This window comes from Ochlerotatus camptorhynchus, unplaced genomic scaffold, assembly GCF_037179485.1.
Source record: "Ochlerotatus camptorhynchus isolate MF236.1 unplaced genomic scaffold, CSIRO-AGI_Acam_v1.1 ptg000015l, whole genome shotgun sequence".
Lineage (NCBI taxonomy): Eukaryota > Metazoa > Arthropoda > Insecta > Diptera > Culicidae > Ochlerotatus > Ochlerotatus camptorhynchus.
This window is the reverse complement of record NW_027040507.1, coordinates 4,509,151-4,527,185: the sequence shown is the minus strand read 5'-3', so window position 1 is coordinate 4,527,185 and position 18,035 is coordinate 4,509,151. Positions and strand designations below refer to the sequence as shown.

Here is an 18,035-nt window from a genome sequence, read left to right as displayed (position 1 = left end):
AGCCTCTTTCGTTTTTGGCCACCACACTAACGAAGCATAAGTTGCTTCTGGACGGATTACTGATGTGTAGATCCACATTGTCATTGTTGGTTTCAAACCCCATTTTCTACCAACAGTTTTGGAGCATAACCACAGGGCACTGGTTGCTTTGTTGATCACAGAATCAATCTGAGCATTCCAATTCAACTTGGCATCCAATATAATTCCTAGGTATTTGACCTTTTCACTAAGATGGATCTGTTCTCCTCCAAGCTTGAACTTCCTTAGGTTGAACTTCCTCTTTCTAGTACTACTTTTAGGCACTCCTTTCTTTTATTATAGTCACTTTAACTGAAAGTGATGTTTCGATTTTAGTTGCCAAAGTATGGAGAGCAGTAATTGTTGATTTTCCAGATTGATACGCTAATTGAAAATTAGATATTGGATGCGTTAACATGTAAGGGGATGTTCATAAACTACGTAGACATTGTTTTTGGGATTATTGACCCCCCCCCCCTCCCCCTGTGTAGACAATTCACCATACAATTTTTTTAAAATTTGTATGGGCCGTGCATAATTGTCAACCCCCCCCCCCCCATAAACTGTCTACGTAGTTTATTAACAGCCCCTAAGTTGAATTTATAAAGTAATTTATTTATTATAGTCTTCAGTAAAATTTATGAGAGACTAAAGGGTGATACGGTCAAAATTTGGTCAAGGGAAAACGCGTGTAAATCGGTGAAATCGTTTATTTAAAAAATCAAATTAAATTTCTTTTTCAAGTTCAATTAGTATAAAATTCAGGAAAAATATTCAGTTAGGCTTCCGCTTTTCCAAATCCGAATTGCCGGGCCTTACGCTTGACCCCTGCCATCAGATTTTGTACAGCCACCTTGTCCACCTTCTTCGCCGCAGAAAGCCAGTTTGCCTTGAACTGCTGCTCGCCCTTAGCAGTTTTTTTGGTCTTCTTTAGGTTCCGCTTGACAATAGCCCAGTATTTCTCAATTGGGCGGAGCTCTGGCGTGTTGGGAGGGTTCTTGTCCTTGGGAACCACCTGCACGTTGTTGGCGGCGTACCACTCCATGGCCTTTTTACCGTAATGGCAAGATGCCAAATCCGGCCAAAACAGTACGGAACAACCGTGGTTCTTCAGGAAAGGCAGCAGACGTTTATTCAAACACTCTTTCACGTAAATTTCTTGGTTGACAGTCCCGGAAGCTATGAAAATGCTGCTTTTCAAGCCACAGGTACAGATGGCTTGCCAAACCAGATATTTCTTTGCGAACTTTGACAGTTTCATGTGCTTGAAAACATCTGCTACCTTTCCCCTTCCTTTTGCCGTATAAAACTCCTGTCCCGGAAGCTGCTTGTAGTCGGCTTTGACGTAGGTTTCGTCGTCCATTACCACGCAGTCAAACTTCGTCAGCATCGTCGTGTACAGCCTCCGGGATCGCGCTTTGGCCGTCGTATTTTGTTTATCATCGCGATTTGGAGTCACTACCTTCTTGTAAGTCGATAGTCCGGCTCGTTTTTTGGCTCGATGCACGGTTGTAGATGATACACCCAGCTTATTTGCGGCATCTCGGAGAGAGAGGTTAGGGTTTCGCTTGAAACTACCGGCAACTCTCTTTGTCGTCTCAGCGGCTTCCGGTTTTCGATTTCCCCCCGATCCAGACTTCCTGGCTGTCGACAAACGTTCCCCAAACATTTTAATTACATTTGTAACGGTTGATTTGGCAACTTTTAGCGATTTTGCCAACTTTGCGTGCGAGTAGCTCGGATTTTCGCGATGCGCGAGCAAAATTTTGATACGCTGCTCTTCTTGCTTGGACGGCATTTTGACAACTGAAGAGTGAATTCCAAAATCAACAGGAGCAACATTCTACACACATACACCTTCAAAATGAGGGGTGTTCAGGTTTTTTAAATGCAAAATTGAAAGAAATACGTCAAGTTGATATTGACCAAATTTTGACCGTATCACCCTTTAATGGGCCCAAATGCTTTTGGCTGCGTTTTATCACGCCTCCCGTTTTTCGGTATGAATATAACTCTTAACCTTCTCCATTTTGATGGAATGTAGTTTAATCTTAAACTCGCCTTATAAATCTTAGTTAGAGACGGAAGGCTCAAAAGATCTCACAGCATTCTCCACTCTGGCAATTGTGAAAATTTCATCAGCTATCTGGTATGGTGTTTTCTGTTCTCTGAGACACTGGCGAGGTCTCTATAGAACACATTTCACCAACAGAATCAGAAATATCTGATTCCACACACAATAACGAACCAGGAAAATGTGTTTCCATCATTAAATTTAAAGTTTCCGAGGGAGATTTGGTAAAACCTCCATCATGATATTTAGGATTACCAAGTTCAATCGTATGGTCTTTCGCAAGAGTTTTCTGTAATCACGCGACTATAGGAGTACTGTTTATATTTTAGGGTAATAAACCAAGGTGATGCATAAATCAAAGTGATAAATAAACCAAGGTTAAAGCGTCAGTTACACTATCCTCCTTGTGAATAAATTGACATGTATAACGTCCGTTTTAGATGTATAGATGTTTAAATGTATAGAGTTTTTTGATGTTTAATCGGCGCACACTATTGCACCATTTAAATCGAATGAGCGCGAGTAAGAGGGAAACAAATTAGAGGGAAAACAAACTGTCCGATCTCCGTGCTAGATAGAGAAATACAATTATACGTCAAAAAAGTCTATGGGCAAAAACAGCGCAGGATGCACGCTATTTCTAAAGAACCCCAATTTGAGTAGGATATCCATCAAATTGAGTAAACAAAGTTGGGACTGACAAGATGACGAATGAACAACATCGACCTAAATCCGAATGTTAATTTGTTATCTTGTCAGTTACAATCTAGTTTGCTCCATATTGTTTAGCCTAGAGTCGGTGTATAATGAGTCACGCCAAGAGAAAAACAGTTGAACTCGCATCACGGTTTTCGAAAGATTCCCTTTCTTCTAACTTGGCAATAGAGGACTTCTGCATCAACTTCAAATGACTGCCAGAGACAATATTTTTTTATTATAGTCACTTTAACACTCTTGGGTCATTCGTGACTTGTCCGAGGGTGAGATTTGAACTCGTGACTTTGGCGTGAGAGGTATGGATGTTAACCACTACGCCGGGGTCAACACCGGAAAAAAAATTAACGGCTGTAGTAAATCATTATATCAGTGATTTTGTCAACTTATCTTAAAGAAAAATAGTAGAAATTGTCATTACTGATCATTACAAAACGTATCACCTGAAAAATGTAATTCTCACTGCGTGTATATGGTCATTTCTTCGATTATATTTTATATTTAATTGCAGTACCTTTCGTGGATTTTTTATAGCATCGTAATGCTTGTTTAATTTGCACGATAGGTAGCCGGTTTGACAGTTCAATAGGTAAACTTGGCTTCACTCTTGGCGTGACTCATTATACTGCGTAGTATTCTCAATCTGAATCCAAAGTTTGGTTAAAATTGGGAATTTTTGAATTTTTGGCAAACAAATGCCCAGTTTCATGTCATTTTCCAAATATTTTCCCAAAAAAAATTTAAAATTCTCCCGCAAATACAGATCATGACAAAATACGATTAACTTGTGTACAGTTGTAGAAGTCCTCAATACGTATCGAAAGAGCAGTTGGAAGCATAGGGTTTTGATCAACTATATAAACTTGAACCACCCTAAAACACACAAACATTCAAGCAGACATTTTTTGATTTTGTCGAGCTGCGCCGATTGGTATACGACATGACACTTAGCCCTCAGGGCCTCAGATTGACCAACTCCAAAAATTTGCATTCCTGGGAAAATATCAAACCATGAAACCATGCCCACGAAACCTTTTGACCTGAATTCAACTTTTGCCATTGCGAATCTCCTTCCAACTCCTTCATCCCATTTATCCCACCCCATCAATCAGCAAAGTCAGCAAGTATCGTTCGCCCGTCCAACACTTCACGAAATCTTTATAAGAGATCTCAAAATTGATTACCGTCCCCAGCAACCATCTCCGATTCGTTCGAGTGCAAGATGCTGCGGAATTTTATTGATTTTTGTCACCGAGGCAAAACTGCAGTCAGTCAGTCATTCAGTCAGTCACCACGCCTTGTCCATCATCCATCATTCTGACGCTGGCCCGTCAATTTGTCACATCGAAACGGTAAAGTGACGGTTATAAATAATAAGAAAAGAGTATGCGCTGCTGACAGATAAAATATAATACGGGTATAAATTTATTACTGCGCACATTCGCCCGTTGTTGGCGTTGGTGTCGTGGATCGGTGCGCAAAACCATCAGGCCAGGACATCTCACCACGTGAGTTACAATTTGTCAACTTGGCCCGGCCTGGCCTGACTTCAAGGTTTGACGGGGTTCGAAAGTCTTTGCCGTCTTTACGCCATTATCCCCCGGTCAGCGTGTTGCATTGATGGTGCGCTGCTGACTAGGTGTTTTAAAAATAATAATAATAAATTGGGTGTCACTTTTCATGCAGAATGATGACTTCACGCTCGTCTGGCCAAGATTGATGGATTACGTGCTGGGAACAGCTCACACCCACTATCTCCCCAGCAGACAGTGCTCTGTTGCTGTGAGCCAAGAGTTAAGCCGCCCTTTTTTGCTTCTTGATCTAAACGTGTCACAGTGAAATTTACTGCCAATCTGGAGTCTGCCTAGGTCAACCGAAATGACTTGATTCGTGTTGTCCAATTCCTGATTCAACATATTGTCCAACATCTATTGTCCTGCATGATGGATGTAAATATTCAAAACCGGCAATAAATAGTCCGCAAAATCATTCATACGACTGACACACTCCAGCAAGAGGCACTTTCTTCCATCATCCGGTATGAAAAATGTCCTTCCCCAGAACCACATGACAGCCACATATGATCCAGCTGCCACCATCGTCGTCGTCGTCGTCGTCGTCACGGAAGCAGCAGATGCACAGCACAGACGTTGCTGTTTTTCGCGATTTCGAGGCTCGTTTAGTCGCGATTGACTAGTACTTTCATCCATTCCTTTACCGAAACAACTGACGACGATGACGACCACCAGGACGAGCACATCAGCAGTCGTAATTCACTTCGGTCCTCTCATCCTCGGCATCGGTCACACTCTATCAAAAGTTGCACAAATCAGAATGATTTGTTGATTTTTGCCAGTGAATAATGTCTGCTCTGCAATGTATTCCGGGAGGAGCTTTTTTTGTCACGCTAGCCCACGTCACTCCACGGAGGAGCAGTCTGGTTTTGAGCTGTAACCACAGTGCTCATGAATCTCAAATATCAACTCACTCGAGGGGGGGCAGGGACGATTTCCCTGCGACAGCAGCAACAGCAGTGGCATGTATCATTATTTCGGTTGTCAGCAAATCGTCCTCTAATCTTCCCATGAGTGCTTTTGTGTGGGTGTGTGTATGCATCTGCGGAAAGGAACGTGTCACACACGCTGCGGTTCCACAGGACGAGACCACACCGCGGAGCGTTACATTGTGCGAGCTGGTACCGTTGTTTCTGGATGATAATTTTCGAAAAATGTTTGATATTAGAGCTGTAAGCCAATAAGCACAACCTAGAACAGGTACTCAAGCGCGAGGACGAGCTTGGGGATCGCCTTCCAGCCCTAGAGCCCACCGACAACCAGACGAACGATGACGATGATGACGTTGGGAAAACAAACAGAGACGGAAGTGAGGGAGAATGATCTTTACTTGAACACGTCATGTGTGTGTCCCGGTGGCGCGCGCGTGTGGTTCCTAATCCATCTGAACCTGTTTCGCTAAATACAACAGCATCCGTCAGTGGAAGCGGACAGAAGCAACGATGGATCAGAGCCAGCGCTGCACAGTGCAGTATCATAAATACCACACACCACACAGATGCACGCACCCACACACGGTTTGTCTTCTTTCGTCAAACATTGGATCGTGTGTTTCGCAGCGTGGCAGCAGCTAGGAACGTGAGAGAAGTGTTGCAATTTCAGCAATTATTTGTCACTGAGAATCATTTTTTTGACTTTAAATGATCTTTATTTCTTGTATTTGTTTGGTTTACATATATGAATTATCAAGTGACACAGACGCGTCTTTTCAACTTTAGTACATTTGAAATTTAATTACTACACTGAAAATGTATTTTCGTTATTTCTCTGAAAACCGTTTCGTAAAAATGAATATCGTACATACAACACATCTTTCATAAATGGTACGAAACATTCGTTTTTCCTGTCATCTGGCGCAATGTCAATATTACGCCTTATTCGTATAATATACAAATACATCTTCGTACAATCAAACCAACAACTGCGCTTATTGTCTCCTAAAGTGATGATTGTGTGTTGGAGATGGGATGTTTTTTTTTAGAAATATTGTCGGTTTGACCAATACATGCAAGCTACCACAATAAATCATCGCGGTGGTTTTCTGTTAGAGAAAAAAATATAAGCAAGCAGCAGAAAAAGCAAGAGAAATCGAAGTACCGCTCCATGAGTGCTTCTTACACTAGTTTACAGCATTTTTGAACTCGGTAAGGTGATGATCATTTCCAATGCAAAATCCTACGCTGAATTCAATGCCGTGGTCAGAAAAAATTAAAGTAGAGCCATTTTTGAGATATACAAAACTTTTGATTTTTTGAATTTTGGGCAAAAGTACGATTATTAAAATGTCAATATCTTTGGAACTAGTGCACCAATTTTAAATCTTTTTTTATGAAAATGAAGCTAAATAAATTTGGTATCGTTCACTAGAATATTATGTCTTAATTAAAAATTTAATTTTGAAGTCATTAAAAAATTTACAGCATTTTTTTTTTATTTTTCCTGCGAATTTTCCATAAAAATCTTGTTTTAATCAACATTTTTAATGGGATAAAAAGATTCAAAAAATCATTCCATAATTTATCCTTAAAGTCTATTCAAAACCGGAGAAAATGAGCCTTTAATGGATGAAATCGGTTGGAAATTGTCGAAGTTATGAAAAATGTTGCTGAAATACAACAGCTTTAGAGTTCCTTTTCTAGGTGTCGTTGTAAGCATCCAAATCGCATGTAAAGTTTTCATGGGAGATTCTTTTCTCTACATATCAATTTGATTAAGGCATATCAGGATTTAAAACCGAGTTGATACAAAAGAAATTTATTTAGGTTTTATTAAAAATGATTGAGAATCGAATGACTTTGTCTTCGATGTTTTGAACTTGTTTCTCGAATCAGAAACCAACAATAGTCACCCATCATTGCTTTATCCCAAAACCCTTGGTAACGACGTTCCATCATCTTCATTTGTTGGTGAAAACGTTTGCCGTGCTCATCACTCTCGTCACCAAGATTTTCCGGGAAAAAATCCATGTGAGAATGTAGGAAATGTATCTTCAAAGACATATTCACACCTGTGTTCAGTGAAATAAAAGGATTTGAAATTAATTATATCTAACAAACACAATATTTTTGATTTATACCTATTTTCTCATAATTTTTGAGCAATTCATCGACGGCTTCCTCATAATCTGGGCTTCTGAAATTTCCTAAAAAGGTTGTGACAACACGCTGGAACGATTTCCACGCTTCTTCCTCATCTGGTGTCAAAACTGTATTGAATGCGGAATCATTGAGCAGTTTTTTGATCTGTGGGCCAACAAATACACCTTCCTTTATCTTTGCGTCAGATAAATTTGGAAATACTGATTTCAAGTACTGAAATGCCGGCCCTTCTTTTTGCAACGCTTTGACGAAATTTTGGAATAGCCCAAGTTTTATATGTAGTGGTGGAAGTATTATGCGTTCTTTCACCACAAGAGGATCATTTTTAACGTTGTCTTTACCAATTGTGAAATTATCCCGTTTTGGCCAATCTTTTCGGACGTAGTGTTCCTTACGAGCTCGACTGTCCCATTTACACAAAAAACACATATATTTTGTGTATCCCTGTTGCAATCCAGTCAACATGGCAACCACTTTAAGATCGGAACAAATTTTCCAATTGTGTTGATTGTAATTTATCAAATTGAGCAATAGAGCCATTGATTCATACGTTTCCTTCATATTAACGACATGAGCTAATGGAAAAGAAGGTTTCTCATTCCCTTGATGCAGTAAAACGGCTTTCAAGCTCAACTTGCTGCTATCGATGAATAAACGCCATTCAGCTGGATCATATGGCTCACCAAACTCTTCAAACAAGCCGTTTACGTCATGGCAAAAACATGCCTTGTCCTTTGTAGAATAATATTTGTCAAATTTCTTGTGACGATTCCTGTGACAAGAAATTTTGACCTCCTTGCCTCCAGCATGTTGTGTTCTTTCAAGCGTGATGCCAGCAATTCGGATTTCTCCTTCGATAAGTCGAGATCTCGCACCAAATCATTAAATTCGGATTGTGTAAACAGTTTTGGGTTTCTTTCCAATTCCACCTCGAAGTCTTCCTCGCATTCCTCCTTGAATTCCTCCTCACTTTTTGTAACGGTCGATTCAACAGAGGGCGCTCGTTTCCGCTTTGGATAAACAGGATACGGGACCGAACTTGAATGTGGAACAGGTTTTGTCATAGAAGCCACTTGTGGATATTCAACTGTTTTGTGACAATCCGTTGCATGACAAAACGGTCGACGCCATATGGTGGGCATGTCAAAGGACAAATAGCGACTGACAGATAACAAATAAGTGAGTTAGTAAGTAAGACATTAACACTTATCAAAAATAGATGAAGTAAGATAATGTCGATCAGGAAAGAACAAAGCACTACCATGCTGTACATAAATTGTTTATATGAAGGTTATTCAAAAAATCAATTTACCTTGCGCCTGACATCCACCTAGCCAAGCACGTTTTGCACGAACTACATAATACTTTTGGAATCCACGGTTCGTCAAAGTCTCCAGGATCAATTTTAAAATAAAGCCTGTATGCAGTTTGCAACGAAGCAGTGAAATTGACCGATTTTGTAAATATATAGTTGCCACACGCGTAACAAAACTTTTGAGAATCATTTTTACACTTGAATTCACGTTTTGTCGTATACATCGTTAAGCAATGTTTAAGAAAGAAAGCTGTCAAATTGAGTTGGTTGCGTTAGGTTCTCGCCGAGCGGTCTCACAGACACTAGCGTAAATTACATTGTTGAAAATATCCCATTTAATTTTGCGTGACAGCTGGTAGTGTTAGTGAAATGCACCGTATGCGTACACGTCTTACTGGAAGTGGGACATGAACCTAGGAGCGGGACAACGGCCAATCTTGGAACATTCAATTTCCATGATTTTACAAAAAAATTCATAACTTCGACAATTTCCAACCGATTTCATCCATTAAAGGCTCATTTTCTCCAGTTTTTAATGGACTTTAAGAATAAATTATGGAATGATTTTTTGAATCTTTTTATCCCATTAAAAATGTTGATTAAAACAAGATTTTTATGGAAAATTCGCAGGAAAAATAAAAAAAATACTGTAAATTTTTAAATGACTTCAAAATTAAATTTTTAATTAAGACATAATATTCTAGTGAACGATGACAAATTATTTAGCATCACTTTCATAAAAAAAGATTTAAAATTGGTGCACTAGTTCCAAAGATATTGACATTTTAGTAATCGTACTTTTGTCCAAAATTCAAAAAATCAAAATTTTTGTATATCTCAAAAATGGCTCTACTTTAATTTTTTCTGACCACGGCATTGAATTCAGCGTAGGATTTTGCATTAGAAACGTTGGTCAACCACTAAAGTTCACACTTTTTATGTTGTTTTGTAAACTAGTGTTATTTGCCTTTAGCTTTACCTCTTCTCATAGCTCAGATAGAGCGATGTATAAAGCACAGATCTAACGATCGCAAGGTTCATGAGTCGAATCCTGTCTGAAGCCTTATTTTATTTTTTTTGTCATTTATTCCTTCCAATGATGAATCCACATTTTTCGGTTTCCACAACCAACACTTGTGGACCGCTGGTTGGGTGTAGCGATAGCGAGTGTGGCAGTTCTAACGAAACTAGCTTCATACAATGTACAAATCCATTTCGTTGCAGATAACAACGAATAAATTCGTAGAACAAACGAGCGATTTTGTTGTATAAACGAAATTTTATTTTCAGTGTATTTACAGTTCCTAGTCCTATCAGGTCTGTTTTAGAGTATGACCACCTTGGTGGAATTGGTTTGTTTTGAATTCGAAAAAGGAGACTACTTAAAACTACTATTTACAACTACAACTAACCTATAAGTACTATATACACTTAACCAAATATAAACGAATTGTTTATCAAAGCATGTTCTGATGTATTGCATTTCTGCACAAAACTAGTCTTAATGTCATCAATTTTGAAATCTAATTTTGGATCGTTCGCCTCTTGGTGGAGGTCTGAAATTTTTGTGTCAAAGGGATGATCAAGGATCATCCTAAGCAATCTGTTCTGAGCGACCTGGATTTTGTTCCTGTGAGTCTGTGCACATGATTCCTACACGGAGCTTCGTAGAGGATCGCAGATGCTATAATTTGTTTGTATAGACAGCCAGTTTGTTCACCCTTGAGAGGCGGGATCGGTGGCAAATCAGCGGATACAGATACCTAACCAAGGCGGAAAACTTGACTACGGTTTTCTCAAAATGCGACCGGAATAGGAGCTTTTCGTCAAACAACATCCCGAGATAGGTTACATTGGCGCACCACTCAACCCTTGTGCCATCCATGATTACAGTACTAGAGAGAGCCGGTATTAGTTTGGGTGATTGTCGATGGAGGAACATGATTGTTTATGTTTAGGAGGCATTGATTTTGATTTTCCACGTGGTGTCATAATTAGCAAATAGGAAAGTTTGAACATACTGAGAGGTAAGCACATATCATCGGTAAGAGACATGTGTGTGAGAAAATTTGCGAAAAAATCTAAGGGCACCGGTGACTGCAAAGTCGCTAAACCGTAAAATAATTAGCAAAGGCCTCAAGGCATCGTTGGAGCTTGTTTATTATTTCACGAGGCATCCTACCCTTGACGGTTATTGCAGTATCATCTGCGAACAGGACGAACACGCAACCGAGGGGAGGAATGTCAGAAGTGTAAATGCTGTAAAGCAAAGGGCCCAGCAGACTTCCTTGATGCGAAACACCTACTGGGATGGAGAACGTGCTTTAAAGGCAGCCATTCAATGATACCCTAAACGACCTTTGCTGAAGGTAGTTACGGAAGATTTTAACAAGATGCAAAGGATAGGTGAAGTTACAAATCTTGTATACAAGCCCATTGTGCCAGACATTGTCAAACGCCTTTTCAACGTCTAACAACGCCATGGCTGTGGACTTGGATGCAGCCTTGTTACTTCGAATGTTATTCATCACCCGTACAGTACGGGCCGTACTAGCTGATGATTTGTGGAGTGCCTTTTCCTGAATCCGAACTGTTCCGGTAGGAGAATATTGTGTTCCTCGACAAACTTGAGCAAACGGTTGAGAATAAGTTTCTCGAACAATTTGCTCAGCGCTGAAAGGAGGCTGATTGGTCTGTAGCTTGAAGCTAGCGTTGGGTCCTTCCCGGGTTTCTGGATAGGTATGATTTTCGCTGTCTTCCAGATACTTGGTGCAGTTCCAAGCATCTGTTGAAGACAGCAGCCAGCAAGTGAACCTTCATGCTGAGATGTTTCAACACTAGGTTGAATATTCCATCGAACCCGGGGGCCTTCATGTTTTTGATGCATTTCAGCGTTGAGCTAATCTGTTCCACTGTGATTCTATCCTCCTGAGGGATAGCACAAGGGTAGTAATCCAGGTTGAGTACGCATTGCTCAACCTGAACTTCGAGCGGACTTTGGATGTTGAAGCCAAGCAAGTGCGATTTGGCAATATGCTCACCAATCGCATTTGCTTTCTCCTGAGGGGTGATTATGAGTCGATTGTCATCATATTCATCTTTGAGTTGTGGAATGGGCTTGGGGTGCGCCTTTAGGACCTTGGAAACTTTCCAGAATGGTCTGGAGATTCTGGACGAGCCGCCCGAAACTTTCGTTCCGGAGTGAGACCATTCTGGAAGCAATCTACTTGTTCAGATCGGCCATTTCAAGTTCCCTCGCTAGATCTCCGGTTCTTTGGAACTGGCGTCTACGAACATTTTTCAGGCGAATCAAGATTTAGGTGTGGAAATCAATGGCAATAAACTTACCCCTCACAGGAACTCGTCGGACGCACGCAGCCTGGAGTCTCTATAACGCTTGGTCTATGTCCTCCACGGTGTCCGGCGGCGGAAAGTCGATGATGTGCCTGTCTACCACCCTTCCAAAACTGGACCCACACAGAAAAAAAATCTGAATTTTAACTATCGCTTAAAATCTCCCTTCGTTTAAGTTTGAGCTATACTTGGCATAAACAGCGAAATCGTTTACAAGCTTGCATACAATGTTGCTAATTTATGCGATATTGCGCTTCAATTTACACGAACTATCACGTAAATTTATGCCAAATCAAGCGTTAATTTTATGTGCGCTATATCTCGCAGAAATTTACATGAATTTTTCAAACAGTGCAGTTTACGCGGTGGTAGTTCTTGCGCAGGTTTGAAGCAGGGTCAACGTTGTAGCCCGTTTCAGCCACCACCGGTTGGTAGTCGGAGTTGAGTTCGCTCAAGGCTACCGGCTTGGATAAGCCGGTATTTGACAGGAACCGTGTGAGATAAATGTTGGCTCATCCGAAAGCCAAATGGAGTACAGCCCATGCTGCGAGTGACTGAGAATCATTCAATATATTGGCACTTTTAAAGAGGTTTAAAAATAACATAAAATGCACCTGACAGATGAGATGTTAAGCTACGTACCTCTTATAAACCATGATCACTTAATAATGGAACAAACTCTTTTGCTTATTACAGCGCTCCTAGTGAACGTTTTCAGAAGCTTTTGACGTCTATTTGTTAACAAGAACATTGTTTGGGAGACAGTCACCATGCAAGAGGAGCGTAGAAAAAAAAATCGTAACACCTGGAAAATCAATCGTGGTCCACGTCCACGCTGGCTAAAGTATTGGATTTTCCTAGAAACACCGTATAGCACGTGCTTAAAACGTACAAGGAAACTGATTGATGTTGAACTAAACTTAATCTAAATGTATCCCAAGTGTAGAGGACGATCCCACTCATAAGAATCTCCTGTTTCGGTTTTCAGCGCCCATAAGCGCTGCATGAACAGCTTAGCGATGACTATTATTGGTCCCACAAGGCCAAGTGGGTCGAAAATCTGCGCAACGTAGGACATAACTTTCCGTTTAGTCAAAACGGGTGCTGGTAATGGCAGCTGAACCTTGAAGCTCATCATGTCGGATCTCGGTTCCCAGATGAGTCCGAGAGTGGAAACGGATTGGTCGTCTTGCAGGTCATGGTACGGCGCGAATGCTAGATCTTCTTCAGGAATATCGGCTAGAACTTCAGGCGAGTTTGAAGCCCACTTCTTCAGCGGAAAACCAGCCGCTGAAAGCATGGCGGACATTTTTTGGCGTAGGTGGATAGCGGATTCAACATCGTCGGCACCAGACAGGAAATCATCCACATAGAAATCCTTCTGGGCTACCGCGGCTGCGGCTGGATGCATCTCGGCTGCGTCTTGCGCGATCTGCATAATGGTGCGAGTTGCCAGGAACGGAGAGGATGCAAAACCATACGTTACGGTTTGCAGTTCGTACGTAGCAATTGGTAGGTCTGGACTGGGACGCCAGAGGATGAGCTGGTATCGGCGGAACAGATGATGCAGCAGCATTTGCCGATACATTTTCTCCACATCGGCTACGAATGCGATTTGGTGGATGCGGAATCTGATGTGGATCGACAGTAGGTGTTCCTGAACGACGGGTCCAACCAGTTGCAGGTCGTTCACGGAGAATCCAGATGACGTCTTGCACGACGCGTCGAACACGACTCGAACTTTCGTGGTGGTGCTGGATTCTTTGAATACCGGATGGTGTGGAAGGTAGAAGTGTGGCTGGCTTTCGTCTACTGGATCTAGGAGTTTCACCATGTGATTCAGGCGTTCGTATTCTTCCATGAAGCGACAGTAGGCCTCTTTGGTGGTTGGATCTCGCTCAAGTCGTTTTTCGAGGTTCAGGAAACGGCGCTCGGCGATAAAACGTGATTCACCGATAGTGACGAGCGGATCGCGGGTGAGTGGCAAGGAAACGATATAACGACCCGACGAATCGCGAGTGGTGGTAGTGGCATACAGTTCTTCACAGAGATTTTCTTCTGCCGTAAACTTGGAACAGGTTTCAACGGCTTCTAACTCCCAGAACTTCTGGAGGGCTTGTTCCAGATTACGGTCCACAGTGGTGAGGTGACAAACACGGGGAACTTCAGGTGATTGGATGGATACCTTTCCGGAAACAGTCCATCCGAAAGAGGTCTCGACGAATACAGGCTGCCCTTCGCCGAAAGAAATCTTACCGCCAGTGTGCAGTTCGTGGTACACTTCTCCACCGACAATCAGGTCAATGCCGGCTGGAATGTGGAAGCTTGGATCAGCTAGCGGGACATCAGGAAACTTCCACGAGGAAATATCAATCGGCATGGTTGGCAGGCAGACTGTGGGTTTCTTGAGGATGAGAAACTCGAGCGTAGTACTGTACGAAAGTAGCTTGGATCTAATTGTAGCAGTCAACTTGCGCTTGATCTGCTTCGACGTTTCACCGATTCCAGACACGGCGATGTCTACTTTCGTACGACGGAGGTTGAGTGTGTTCGCAAGCTTCTTCGTGATGAAGCTGCTCATCGATCCTGAATGTAGGAGTGCACGAGCGGAATGCTCCTTCCCATTCTGGTCCACAACTAGGAGGTTAACCGTTTCCAACAGGACAGTGGATTGGTACGACTGTACCGACAAGCTCACTTGGGGGTTCGGATTCACTGATCCGGGGTTTTCGACGGCAGTCGACGTGGATGGATTCGGTTGTTGGGATGGCTGACCAGATATAGCTACTGGAGTGGATTGTATCTTCGTGGTTGAAGTTTCGTGCAGCAGGGTATGGTGTTTCTGGTGACAGTTTCGGCAATCGTACTTGGATGTACAATTCCTACTTTGGTGTCCAGAGCGGAAGCAATTCCAGCATAGGCGCTTCTGGGATACCAACTCTCGTCGCTGGCGAACGGACATCTTGGAAAATGCTGGACATTGGAATAGGAAGTGGTTCTCTGGACAGGCGATACAGTACGGAGCGGAGCTCTTGGATTCGGTCGTGGCGGAATTGGATACCATCTTAAATGGCTTCTTCTGGATCGGATTGGAACCGGCCACCTTGGCTTGGCCGGGTTGATTGGAACGATGCTGCAGATCGGTGACGACGGACTTCAACATTCGAACCCTTTGGTACAGGAAATCAACTAACTGCTCGTAGGTGACATCATCACTGCTACTGGTCTTCTCCTCCCAGGCTCGGAGGGTCGTAGGATCCAGTTTGTAGCATAGCAGGTTGATCAACGGGGTGTCCCAGTGGACTACAGGTTCGTTCAGCTTCGCTAAGGCCTTTACATGCCGTTGATAGTCATCAACCAGGTCGTGCAGCTCTTGGGGTGACTCTTTCTTCAGTGGCGGGAGGTCATACAGGGCTCGGAACAGTTGACGCTTCAGGTACCGCTTATTATCGTAGCGTTTCAGTAGAGCGTCCCAAGTTAACGCATAATTATCCGCGACTATGTCGATCGACTCGAATGGCTTGTGAGCTTCTCCTTCCAGGGACTGCAGAAGGTACTGCAGCTTCGCGACAGTCGGAATGTCCGCGTTGGAATGGACCATGGAGGTGAACGTATCCCGGAAGGAAAGCCATCTGGAAAAGTCTCCATCGAACTTAGGGAGATCGACCTTGGGCAACCGTAGGTGGAAATTGGATGAAACTGGGTGATGATTGGCCGTTACTGAAGTATTCAACACTGTCTGGTTGGGATCTGTGGAACGCTTCATCAACAAAAATCCTTTGGCCGTGCAGAATCTCGCTTCGAACGCTGCTCGCTCTTGCAGATGCTCCTCAAACTTCTCAGCGTCATCGTACTTTTCAATCTCCGCTTGCAGCTCCTGGAACTCACTATAGACACGGTCCAACGCCTCAAGACGGATCGGAATCTGGTACACATCGTTCTCGTTGTCGTACTTCTTGATGAACGCCTCAACGGAATCATGAACGACGAGTAGTGCCTTCCGCTTCATCAAGCATTCGGCCAACTTCTTCTCTGGTCTGGACATTCTGATTCACTGCAAAATCACCACTTCACTACCACCACAGTTCGGAAAACGCGGAAACGAAATCGGAAAATCGGTACGTAAATCGGTTAACGAACTCCTTCCCGGCGCGTCGTACCGTTTTCTACACGACGCGAAATCGGAAAATGACACAAATCGTACGTGTTAATCCTTCCCGTCGCGGTGTGCCACTTTCTACACGGACGAAATACCCGAGGATGGTACGCAAATTGAACGTAAAAACTCCTTCCCGACACGGGCGTACCACCCACGCGACTCAACTTGCCACCCACCACCACCAAATACACACATGCAAAATGAAAAACCAAATCAATTTGCAATTCTAGGATTTCCAATCCAATCTTTATTTTCTTTGGAATCTCTCCAGTCGAACACACCGTTGCTTCGCCAAAGCAAACGGGTCAAAAAAAAACTGCCTACTGTGTGGAGGCCGATTTGCACTATTCAAATGGCATCAAATAGCTTGGCTTTGGTCAGCCGTACAAAGCTATTGACCTTAACTACAGGTCGAACAATTGCCAGCGCATGGAAGAAACGAAATGGTGTACTCACCGCACCTGCCCTTCTGGTCGGGGGAACCTTCGATCCGGCTCAAAGGACCAAATGATGGGGCTTACCCGTTCCTTTTCGAAGGATTTTCCACCGTCGTAAAATATCGACGGCCCAGAAGATTCTGTTGTGATGAAAACACCAACGTAGATGGGGTCGATGTATGTCGAATCAGTGTTTTCACAAGTCGTGCCTTATGCACTTGTATTGCACTAATCACTTTCATGCGATATCGGAGATATAGCTACTGTTACACAGTTGCACTTCACTCGCGCACTTTCGGATCAACAACGAAATTCTTAATTGAATGCAATACTGCACTTGTTTCCTTTTCTTCTACGACCGGACAACAGGACAGAAAAAGGGATGTATATCTTCCGACGGTATATTTTGTACTATCTATTTACAACTGTTTTCTATCCTATCCTATGTACAATGCGCAATGGCAATGACCACTACTAGTGGACAACGATATGGGTTGCGCAGACGCACAATTGAATTCTCTCCCTCTCTTCGCTCTTATCACTGGATTAGGGTGATAACCCTTTTAGTTTTAGATTGGTTTCGTATAATTATTAGGTTTAGGTATTTAAATTTAAGTATTAACTATAGGAGTTAATTAGTTCATTTAGATTAGGTTGATTTAAGTACACTTGGGATACATTTAGATTAAGTTTAGTTCAACATCAATCAGAAACCTTAACGACGAATCGGAAGCCTCGAAATAAACGGACACATTCAAATTTTTTGAACCAAAGGAAGTAGATTATAGAATCGATTGAATGTTTATCCACAACTTGCGATTGCAACAGCAGTTAACTCGATCGTATGAAATCCTCATCTAATATCATTAAGCGCTTCCCAGAACTAAGCGAAAAAGCTTACGAACGAATTTTATAACATTCTCATAAATTTTATCCAAAACCATTGTTGAAACTTGAACATTCACAAGCTAGCAAGTTATGGCCAGGTAAAGAAAAGAGAGTTGATGTTTCTTCAAATTAAATCTCCACCATACTATTTATCGCAATTTTTTGCAGTGCGGTCAAACCAGTAATTTTACTGATCGGGCTATTAATTTTGTACAGGTTGTTTGTTTTTGGATGGTGTTTATGATGTCGATTAATTATGTCTATTTAATTAGCAAAACCAAATGAAAACATACCTCGTTTTTAAAGTAGCCCCTCTAAGTCCATTCCAAATGCGACTTGATGGTTTTATGATGAACATTTTCTACAATCAATATTAGTCGTTTACATGCTTCTCATTTCATTAC

At 42.2% G+C, this 18,035-nt stretch overlaps 1 protein-coding gene across 1 annotated transcript; it reads right to left on the bottom strand.

Moving 5' to 3' along the window:
• Window positions 1-13,072: 13,072 nt before the first annotated feature.
• On the bottom strand, window positions 13,073-16,192 carry LOC135701809 (uncharacterized). The gene has a single exon (XM_065222738.1). It carries the CDS (start codon window positions 16,190-16,192, stop codon window positions 13,073-13,075), a length of 3,120 nt encoding a protein of 1,039 aa, XP_065078810.1.
• Between the last annotated feature and the right edge of the window lie 1,843 nt (window positions 16,193-18,035).